The sequence below is a fragment of the Poeciliopsis prolifica genome, unplaced genomic scaffold (assembly GCF_027474105.1).
Source record: "Poeciliopsis prolifica strain line A6 unplaced genomic scaffold, Auburn_PproV2 SCAFFOLD020, whole genome shotgun sequence".
Classification (NCBI taxonomy): Eukaryota; Metazoa; Chordata; class Actinopteri; order Cyprinodontiformes; family Poeciliidae; genus Poeciliopsis; species Poeciliopsis prolifica.
In genome coordinates this window covers 8,570,051-8,580,927 of record NW_026562395.1, presented here as the reverse complement: position 1 = coordinate 8,580,927, position 10,877 = coordinate 8,570,051, and the positions used below count along the sequence as shown (strand labels likewise).

The window sequence follows — 10,877 nt, the reverse complement described above, 5'->3', positions numbered from 1 at the left end:
TCAGGCAAATCTGAATAGATTTGTGTGGTAATAAAGTAAATGATAAATTTCAAGATGACAGACAATAAGATCTTTTGAAAACTTGCTTCTTGGTGCAAATGATTATGAAACAAAACACAGACAAGACATACATGTCAATACTACATGTGAATTGCTGGGCATTTTTCAGGTCTTGAATGGCCATTATTAGAAATAGGTTCATCAGGCTGTAAACTTGACCAGCAGGCCAGTAGATGAAGCTAAAAACACACTGACAACCTGACTCTGATTAACCTGATGAGCTTAAAGTCTTAGACATAAATTCCCTGCTGTGTGAGTGTGTGTAGGTGTGTGTATGTGTATGTGTGTACGTACCTGGATGGTAATGCACTTACTGTGGCCATCTGTGCAACCAGCACCCACCTGTACAATCTGACTTATCTTCTGCACTTCTTTGTAAACACTGCTAGTCGTTTCCTTCAGTATCCTGTGTGTCGCCTTTACTGTGCAGTTTGCAACTGGATTTTGAGAGAAAATTGTAAAACAGGCAAAAGAAAACTTTCTGTAAGACTGGAATCAAAAAGGTGATACTGGATAAAATCTTTTCTTCATTGCAGAGACCTTCTTTCCTTTTCCTGCATAACACTTTTGCTTTTGAAAATGGGCTGCTCACCGTCAAAAGGAAAGTTATTTTCAAAGCCACATCAATTTGATTTTCAGAATGCCCTGGTCACTGAAGAATTACAGGAGGTTGCGAATGGTGGACCTGCACTGGATGAAGACACATGTTTACAACCTCCACACAAGGAAGAGGAACTGCCACTACTTACTGATGAATACTGCTCAAAAGAAACTTCAGTGACTCATCTGGACCCTGATCCAATACTTCCTGAAAATGAAAATGATTCTGAGGCAACAAGGATGAATGAAAAGCCTCAGAAAATAATTGGAAATATCATGGAAATGCCTATGAATCAGAAGGTGGAGACCCGAAAGAAAAACATGAAGAAGAGATCCACAGAAAGGCAGAGAAAGTCTTCTATAGTGCAAACAAAAGTGAGTTTGCCACCACATATGGTGAGAGCTCACCAGGCTGCTTACAATTTCCTGAACCAAAATATCTCCAAATACGAAATTCTTCTGGGTCTTCTGGACCAGGCTACCCAGACACAACTATCCCTCCAAACCCCAATGTCTGCTTTGGCGTTGTACTTTGAGGAAATTAACCAGGCACTAGAGGAGATGGCTGAAGAAGGGGAGCTGATGCTCAAAGAGCATGGGGACAGCATGACTTTACCTTCTGGGATGTTTGCTCAAGCAGTATGCTCGGCTAAACCTGTGGATAATTTTGACCCATCACCAGATCTTTTACATCAACTACTTCAGGATTCATCAGAAAAAATCAGGCAAGTTAAAATCTCAGTGAAGACTCGGAGTGATACTACACTTGAGGAGGGAATAGATTATTTCTCTTCCCTCTCTAAACTGTATTCTGAGAAGCTTCAGGCTAAGCAGACTGCAGAGTTTAGGTTGGCTCAAGTACTTGCAAAGGTTGAGACAGTGGCTATTAAAAAGTCTTACCCAGAAGATTCTGCACTGCACAGTGAGGACAGTGGTATTGGTGGAGAGAGTGAGAGTCTGACAGGATCTGAAAAGAACCATGGCCACCGTGGGAGTGCTGGATCAGGAAGTTGTGGGTCTGAAGTCAACATTCGGGGTATATATCAAAATTATTCAGCTGGTTTTGTTAGTAGTACTAGAAATAATGAAGAGGAGGAGGAAGAGGATGAAGAGCGGCATGCAAAAAAATATCAAGGTGATGAAATTGACCAGTTTGAGAGGAAGAGATCAAACTCTTCTCCACCAGATCCCTGTCACACTCTTCGTCACATGTATGGAAACTCCATGAAAGATCAGCAGCCTGCCTTCAAACAACTTTTCAATGCTGAACACCATAAAATAACAGAGCAACAACACAGTCAGATGGAATTGGATGAAAAAATGTATATAATTTCTGAAATGCAAGGACTAACTGACTTTGTAAAGCCGCAGTGCAATTTGTATGAAGTTGGACATCGACGATATTCGTTGGATGGATCAGCAGGTGAACATAAATGCCAAGACAGGGCCAATCGACTATCTGGTTCTTTATCTTCACCATCAAATAAACCACTAAAGTGCTATTCAGTCAGAAGGCTCATAAATACATTTAGCCAAGGGGTTGATGGGAGACCTGGACAGAGTCTTTCACAAACTGCACCCCACATCATCAGGCCCAATAAAAGTTGTATTTTTCTAGAGTCTAGAATAGTTAATAAGACAGGAGACGACATTGTCTCTGGCAACAACAGCAGCAGCTCTCCAGATGGCAGGGCTGACCTAGATATGGATAATCTACCACCGCCACCCCTGGAAGTTCTAATGGACAATTCCTTTCGACGCAATGAAGACCGACTACAAAATGAAAAGTTACATGAAGATCCGGTTCTGACTCTTCCGTTAATACACCAGACCACTGGGATTTCCCAGCGAAGGAAGATAGTTATGCAGAATGTGGAAGTTCTGCCAAACAAAGCAAATGTTAAAATTAGATCAATGGCTGCATCACCCGCCCCTCCTGTTCGGCATGAGGGAGCTACTGAGCTGCAACATCAAAAGTTGAAACTGGAAACAGATCTGTCTGAACAAACTGAGAAAACAAAAAGAATCTACAAACAAGCAAGAACGATTATCCATTTGCGCAATGCAGGAGAATCCACCGACATAAAAAATGTTCAAATTCCAGTCTCAAGAGATTTGACATCCCTTCAAGCTGCAAGATGTGAAAGCAACGAGATACCCTCCTGCAGTCTGCCCATCATAGCACCACCTGTTTCAAGAGTGCGCTTGCCACCATCATGTCCTACTGTGCACCACACTGTTCCACATCCCCCTGTCTTCAGACAGCATCCCAACTCTGGATCCTCTTCTCGCCCAAATTCTCCGAGAAAAGTTACACATGCAAATGATAACAGCACAGAACAGATCATTCCTCATATGTCCTTTCATGATGCCCGCTCAGTCTTCTGTCAAAACGAGTTAAAAAGTTCCCAGTCCTGCCTGTCCTTTGGAAGTTCTGTTCTCCCCAGAAAATGGGGGGAAATTTCTCGAGGCAGGTTGTCCACAAGAGGAAGAGAGAATTCAACCCGTCGCACACAGTCAGAACAGAGGCCTGGAATAACTTCCTTTTCAGATTTGGAAACAGATGCCCATTTGGTAACCCAGCAAACCAAGGAAGATGAACCTGTTGCAGAAAAACACAGGTAAATTGAACCCTTAATCTAGGTTTATACTTAATACATTGAACTGGGCATGTTGTGGTGGAATTAGCAGGGCTAATGTTGGCAGGTTAAAAGCAATATCTTAATATTCACTTGATAATGAAGCAGGTGGAGGTACATGACAAAATATCCATTTGTTGAAAATAAAACTTAAATAGTACATTTTTCATGGACAGTTCATATTTACTTACACTGAATAAAAATCATGTGCACATTTTTTTTTATCAGGGTCTCAATTGAAATTAAAGTAATTTCCATTTGCTACATCCCAGTGAGAACAATATTTGAGATTTTTTGTAACTTTCTTCAAATTCAGAAGTTTGCATACATTTGGTCAGTATCAGGGATAAATATCTTTTAAAATGTATGAATTGGGTTATGCCTTTTGGGTTTCCTTCTGATACACAAAGCAAAAACTGACACAGTTGAGTTAATTGGAGTCATACCTGTGGATGTGTTTTAAGGCCACACCTGAAACACACTGTTTCTTGTTTGACATGACAGGAAAGTCAAAAGAAATCCACTAAGATATCAGGAAGAGAATCGTGGAGCTGCATGTCTGGTTCATCTTTGGGAACAACTGACTGATTGATACTTGTAGTTGCTATCATCCATTCAAATAATTTTATGCAAAGATAAAATTATTATCCATTCTCCAGAAGGAGCTCAAGAAGATGCTCCTTCTTGAGCATTAAAATGCTCAAGAAGGAGATGGGTTCTTTTACCAGAGACGAACGGATTCTGGTCCAAAATGTGCAGATCAACCCTCTGGGGTTAATTGTGGCTGAAGCTGGCCAGACAGAGTCAGTGTCCACAGTCAAAACTGTTCTGTGCTGACATGGGCTGAAAGGAACAGTCACTTTTAAAGAAATGTCAGATTGCAGCTCATAGATGTCCACTGGGACAAATATCTTCATTTTTGGAGACATGTCCCGCAGTCTGATGAAACTAAAGTTGACCTGTTTGGATATAACGACCATTGTTATATTTGGAGGAAAATCAGGCATGGTTCTACCATCCAAACTGTGAAGTGTGGGGATGACAGCATTGTGGGGCTGTTTTGCTGCAGGAGGAACTGGTGCAAATCATAAAACTGATGTCATCATGTAGAAAGAACATTATGTAGAAGCATTGAAGCAATATTTGAAGATATCACCCAGGAAGTAAAAGGACAGATCGGTCTTCCAAATGGACAATGATGCTAAACATGCAGCCGAAGTGAAGACAAGGGGGCTAAAGGACAACAAAGTCAAGGTTTTGATGAGGCCATCACAAAGCCTCCATGTTAATGGAGAAGATGTGGGAAGATCTGAAAAGACGTGTGAGAGTGAGCTGACCCTCAAACCTGACTCAGTTCCACTAGATCTGTCAGGAGGACGGAGCCAAAACGCCACCAAATACTGAGAAACTTGTGGAATGAAACTCAAATGGTTTGATCCAATGATAGAGGTTCAAAAATTCCTGATACTGACCAAATGTATGTAAACATTTGAATTCAAGGACAGTTACAAAAAAGATCTCTAAAAATGTTCTCACTAAGTTGGTAATCTTTGCTAACGTAAAACAAGAAACGTTTGGTCTAATTTAGCTTCCAACTGAGAAAACATTTCTTAGGCGTCTTTATTCAGTGTATGATAAGTTATTTAAGTTATTGAGGCATTTAATTTATGCTAAGTTAATAAATAATCTACTAAGTCCAATCATTTACTTTCAATATTTGAGTTTTTAGTGAAGAGTGGAATTTTTTCCAGTGAATCCAAACCCTTGTGGTTTTTAATGATCTGTAATAAAAGACCAAAACTTGGTCTCTGAAGTACCCTATTCAGCATTGCTAAGAAATAGGGAGTGAATCGAACAAAATGTCCAAAAACAAGTGAAATATTCCTAAATATGGCTTGTACTTAAAATAATTTTTAAGTACATTTATTATCATACTCTTAGATGATGTTGAAGCAGATTTGAATTCTGCTTCAGTGAGACATTTTACCTGACTCAACCCACCAATATGGTGTTTTGCACAATAATGTTTTTATATTTATGTTTTAAATATAAAAACATTTTATATTTATGTTTTAAAAACAAAATCAGTTATAATTTTTATGTTTGGAACAAAAGCACACTGCCTACAATAATACTACTAAATCACCTCCAGCCTGAACAACGCTGGGCTTAATCCAGATTGGATTAGATTTGTAGCTCCACTCCATAGTTGATGTCAGTTTCTAAACCTGTTGCCCTACATGACCCGGTGCAGTAAACTCACCTCCCCTCTCTGTCCTCAGTCTGGACAACTCTCTGAAGACAGAAGAAAAGTCCGAGGTGGATCCAGCTGCTGAAAACTGATTCTGGTTATGGTTGAACAAAAGGAAAGATAGAAAAGATTCTCTATAAACACCTGAAATGTTTTTTGTTGTTTGTTTTAATTGTGAATTATTTCCTTGCAGCCCTGATCTTAGATCAGAGAACATGTCTTATAATTCAAGTAAGTTTTTATGTCCTTCAACTCATGTTTTTAAATGACTTTAAATTATTAATTTTAGTTTGCATACATACTTAAGCATTTTGCAAAATGCAACATCAATTCAAAAGTTTTAAATATGTTCCTAGTCTATAGTTAAAAACTGAGGAGGCCTAAAATATTGTAATCATTATCCACGTTTCTTGTTTTTGACGTATTGTCATTTCTTTCTGATTTTATGAAGCACTTTGGTTGAAATATTGGTTGTGCAAGTCACTATGGAAATAAATAATTTATTGATGCAAGTTTGTTAAAAGATTATAGATGGTAATGGTTATGGACAGGAAGGGTCTCCTGTAGTGGTCTCAGCATTTCTGAGAGTCTGACTGAAGATGTCCTGTCTTTGTATTTTTTTGCACTGAACAGCCTAATCGTCATCAACAAATATTTTCTAGTTAATTTTTCTATATAACTTCACTGCTGCGTCTCCAGTCCAGTCGGTTTTCCAGCTGAAGCTCGAGATATCTAAACTCATCCAAGACCTTCAGCTCTCCTGACATAGAAATGCTGTTTGATAATTTCTTGTTTCTCTTGGAATTTACAATCAACTTTCATATGTTCAGATTTGGTGTACCATCTTTGGATATGATAAAAATAATATCAGAGATAATGTGTTAAATTATCTAATAATTACATGCAGTCTTTGTTTTCTGTATGCATTAAAATTCATTGTCCATGCCATTCTGCTCTGCTCGTCTAGATGAAATAGACCTATAATATTGATAGAAATATTTTTCTTTTTTTTTAGTTGCAGCTGTTAGTTCATGTTATAGCGCACTCATCCATACTAAATTTCCTGCAGGCAACACATGTGAGAGAGCAACTCTGACATAGAATCTGAAGATAACTTCATGGTTATTTTGTTGGAACACCATTTAATAATCTGATTAGGATGCCTCCGTGGTGAGGTATCCTGGGCACAGCCCACCGGGAGGAGTGGGCCGTGCCCACTCCTATACTATACAAAATAAAACTGAACTTCTGTTGAGACCAAACATTAATGTGTCAGTTTTGTGTACATATCAGAAAGAAAGCTAGTCTCTCAGTAGACCAGATACATTTTTCTTTCTTAGAAAAGAATAGAAATAGCAAACTAGCAAGCTAACCAAGCAAGCTAACACAGCCGTCTGTATTCTATTGTGCTGTGTTTGTATCATGCATGTGAGTGTGTGTGTGTGTGCGTCCCTCCTCCCTCCTCCTCCTCCTCCTCCTCCTCCTCCTCCTCCTCCTCCTTCTCCTCCTCCTCCTCTTATCCAGGTAGGGAGGCCCACAGTTTGCTCTCCCCATCCACTTCTTCCAGCTTCTCCAGGCGTTCCTTGGCCAGCTGAGAAACATCATCCCTCCAGTGTGTCCTGGGTCTTCCTCTGGGTCTCCTCCCGGTGGGCCGTGCCCAGGATACCTCACCATGGAGGCATCCTAATCAGAAGCCTGAGCCACCTCAACTGGCTCCTCTCGACTTGAAGGAACAGCGGCTCTATTCTGATTACCTCCCGGATGACTGAGCTTCTCTCTATGTAATACAGAACCTAGACACCCTAAAAAACCATGACCTCGTTCTTTCAGACATTACCCAAAGCTCATGATCATAGATGAGGGTAGGAACTTAGACCCCTAAATCAAGAGCTTTGCATCAGCTTTGTCTTCACTTCAACAGACTGGTACATGCCCGCTTCACTGCAGCACTGCACCAATCTGTCTGTCGATCTCCTGCTCCACTTGGGACAGAATATCCTCTCCGACCTGGAGAAGGCACTCTATTATTTCTCAGCTCATTTATTTATGCATTTATTTATATAGCTATGAATTTTTATTTTATTTATTGAGCTAATAAAAGAACCTTGAACACATTGATCAAGAGGTTTTGCATGTCATTCGACACACACTGTCTCTTGGTTTTCTCATCCAGGGTGTCAGACACACACAGAGACACGCAGACACACACACAAATAATACACATACACAATAAAGTATGGGCAGTAATGTTAGCTAGCTAGATTGATTAGATAACTAGTATTAGCTAACTTCAAAGAAGGCTAATAGGTTGTTTTACGACAATAACTGTCACAGCACACTGATAATCTACACACTCACACATACACACACAAATTTTGGAGGTAAAAATAAAGGTAATAGTGATATGTAAAAGTTTTTGCTGTGTGAAATATTATTATTCAAGGTGAGACTTAGGACTCAGTGTGTTTGATTCACAAAAAAATTATTTTCCTGACAGTCACAGCTGGTAAGAAACAAAGATCCTTATTAAATTCCGTAGGAAATGAATGCAAGTCATTTTGGACCCACTTGTGGAAGAATGGGGTAGTAATATAAAATATGCTATGTCTTAAAATGTGTAAAAGGTCAGTTAAACATTTGAATTACATGATATCAATAACATTTTTGTTGAGGAATAGCTGGAATATGAAATGATGAAAACTTTTCATTACAAATATATTGCAAAAAGATGACCTCACTGGATCCAAAAGGGTCCACTTATGCATCAGAGGGTTAATAAATAATCTGTATAAATATTTGTTACTACTGTTGTAACAAGCTTTCGTGTGAAGACCGAAACTTATTTCTTACTCATTTTATCCAACTAAATGAACTACTTTTCTGAAACTGCACAGATGTTTTATACCCTATTTTGCCACACGATGGTGCCAGCGCTCCTTCTTGTGCCTCTAATTTGATTTCCCGAGATAAATATATTGTTAATAAGCATGTTTGTCCACAGTCATTTTCGCGGATGGATAAAATTGTACTCAAGTAGGAATGGTGCTACTTAAAAATATTTTGTACTCAAGTGGGTTACAGTGAAAAAAATGTAAAGAGTTAATGGCATTACTCAATTAAGAGTAATAAAGCATTTGTTAAAAAGGCTACTCTAATATGAAGTAACAGACCAATTTATTATGTTATATTTAAAAATTGTCTCAGCAGATGGACGAAAGTATATAGGGGATTATTTACAAAATTGAAAATAATTCACATAGCATAATTACAGAATAAAGCCAGACAACTGAAACATTTTTAAAATAATTTTTTTTTATTGTGAAACTTGTGACACTAAAACTTATGTTAGGTAAACTGTTTATATGTTGAAATAGGCTAAAGAACGTCCATAACAATATTCACGGTAATCCCCTGACTGGGACCCAAAGGGCTCAGCAGAAAAAAAACAATAGAGAAACAAAGCTTGTGTACAAACAGGATGTCTCACTTTAACAAAAGCTCCAGGTGTGTGTTTGTACCTGTCCAGCTTTGGTTAAAGCAAACTTGTTCTTCATTTAGTAAAATAAAAGTAGTGATAATATTACAGAAGCAAAATCAAAAAGTATAGTTTAGTAAAACTACGTCTAAATGTCAAATCTTTTTAAGACTTTGCTTAAGTAAATGTAAATATCCATCCATCCATTTTCTGAGCACCCTCCTCCCTAACAGGGTCGGGAGTTGCCGGTGCCCATCTCCAGCTGCGTTCCGGGCAAGAGGCGGGGTTCACCCTGGACAGGTCGCCAGTCTGTCGCAGGGCAACACAGAGAGACAAACAGGACAAAAAACCATGCACACACACACTCACACCGAGGGAGAATTTAGAGAAACCAAGTAAGCTGACAGTCATGTTTTTGGACTGTGGGAGGAAGCCGGAGAACCCGGAGAGAACCCACGCATGCACAGGGAGAACATGCAAACTGCATGCGGAAAGACTCGGGGCAGGGAATCGAACCCAGGACCTTCTTGCTGCAAGGCAACAGTGCTACCAACTGTACCACTATGCAGCCCTGAATGAATGTATATGTAATTTTTTAAAATACATTTTATATCTTTATTTTTACAAATATTTAGCACTTTGGATGGAGCAGCTTGTCAACAAATAAGCAATTTATTTATGGGGCTCAATAAAGCTATTTTATTTGATTTCTGACAGAAATAGAGTAGAGCAAATGTGAACTCCTGTTAAAGTGAACAGGAGTTCTGTTCACTTTAGCTGTGCTATAAACATATCCTGAATTGTTCAGTTTATGTTTGTCACTTATCAACAATATGATCAAAGTCCAGTCCAAGTTTTGTGTTTGTCACTGAATCTGATTTCATTTTCAGACAACTACATCTTAGCAGCTTGTTATTTCTAACATGTTGCATATTTTTCTGAACCTATAGGCAGAATTTGGGTGGAGAAATAAAGCATATCTCATTTTGGGTCAAGGCTTCTCCATTTACAAACATGTAAAGAACCAAACTGGATCCTCGTCTCAGTTCCTCTGGAAGATGGCAGATGAGGGAAATGACTGCCTGGGAAGGGACTCAGCTGTGACTCTTTTGTGATTAAACAGAACATGTCTACAGGGAGCTCTGTTGAAAACCTGAATACAGTCTGTGATCAACAAACCTCTAAAGAACAAAAAGATTAGAAAGAAACCAAACTGCATTCCACAGATCTTAACCAGTCCTCAGGTGATGGTATGACATCATGAACCCAGAAGGTTCCCAGTGCTGGCTCACTGGTTTCAATGGAGTGATTAAAAACGGAATTATTGTTCTTGATTTATGTCAAAGTTTCACATTAATTCCTCCAACTCTGTCCACCATAAAGTGACATTCAAACAAAATGCTGCCATTTCAGAAATTGATATGTTAGAAACATAGCATGATTCTAACATATCACGCTATGTTAGAATATCATGAGTAAATTTGTAACTTGAGGTTTCCTTTCTAGATCCAGGAGATTTCAAAGTAGTTTTTTTCTCATAGCTTCCTGGCAGTTATTAAAAAACATCACATAAAAGTGCTGAAAACACAGTAAATGTTAGATTGATGCATTGGTTCATCAGCTTGTGTTCATGTTTGGTTGTTTGATGTCGAACATCACTGCAACTGATGGATGGACATTTATGAAATTGTTTTGGCACATCACAGATGCGACAAAGCATATTTGAAATCTGAAAAAGCAAACTGTCTGCAGAATGAGCCCAGTCTGAAGTAACAGTGACCAACTGGACCTCCATTCAGTACCATGAGTTCCTCCAGGGAGCCACCGGGAACTTCCTCTTGCCAGGCTGACA

At 39.0% G+C, this 10,877-nt stretch overlaps 1 protein-coding gene across 2 annotated transcripts; it reads left to right on the top strand.

The window, feature by feature from the left end:
• Positions 1–420: 420 nt before the first annotated feature.
• On the top strand, positions 421–7,596 carry pcare2 (photoreceptor cilium actin regulator 2). Of its 2 annotated transcripts, XR_008606933.1 has the most exons (3): positions 421–3,281; positions 5,582–5,781; positions 7,075–7,596. XR_008606933.1 is itself a non-coding variant. In XM_055044659.1 (2 exons), exons 1-2 carry the CDS (start codon positions 640–642, stop codon positions 5,640–5,642), a joined length of 2,703 nt encoding a protein of 900 aa, XP_054900634.1. In that variant the 5' UTR covers positions 421–639; the 3' UTR covers positions 5,643–6,964. The 2 variants fall into 2 exon arrangements, 1 of the variants encoding a protein (XP_054900634.1); XM_055044659.1 differs by lacking the exon at positions 7,075–7,596 and having other exon boundaries at positions 5,582–6,964.
• The last annotated feature ends 3,281 nt before the right edge of the window (positions 7,597–10,877 follow it).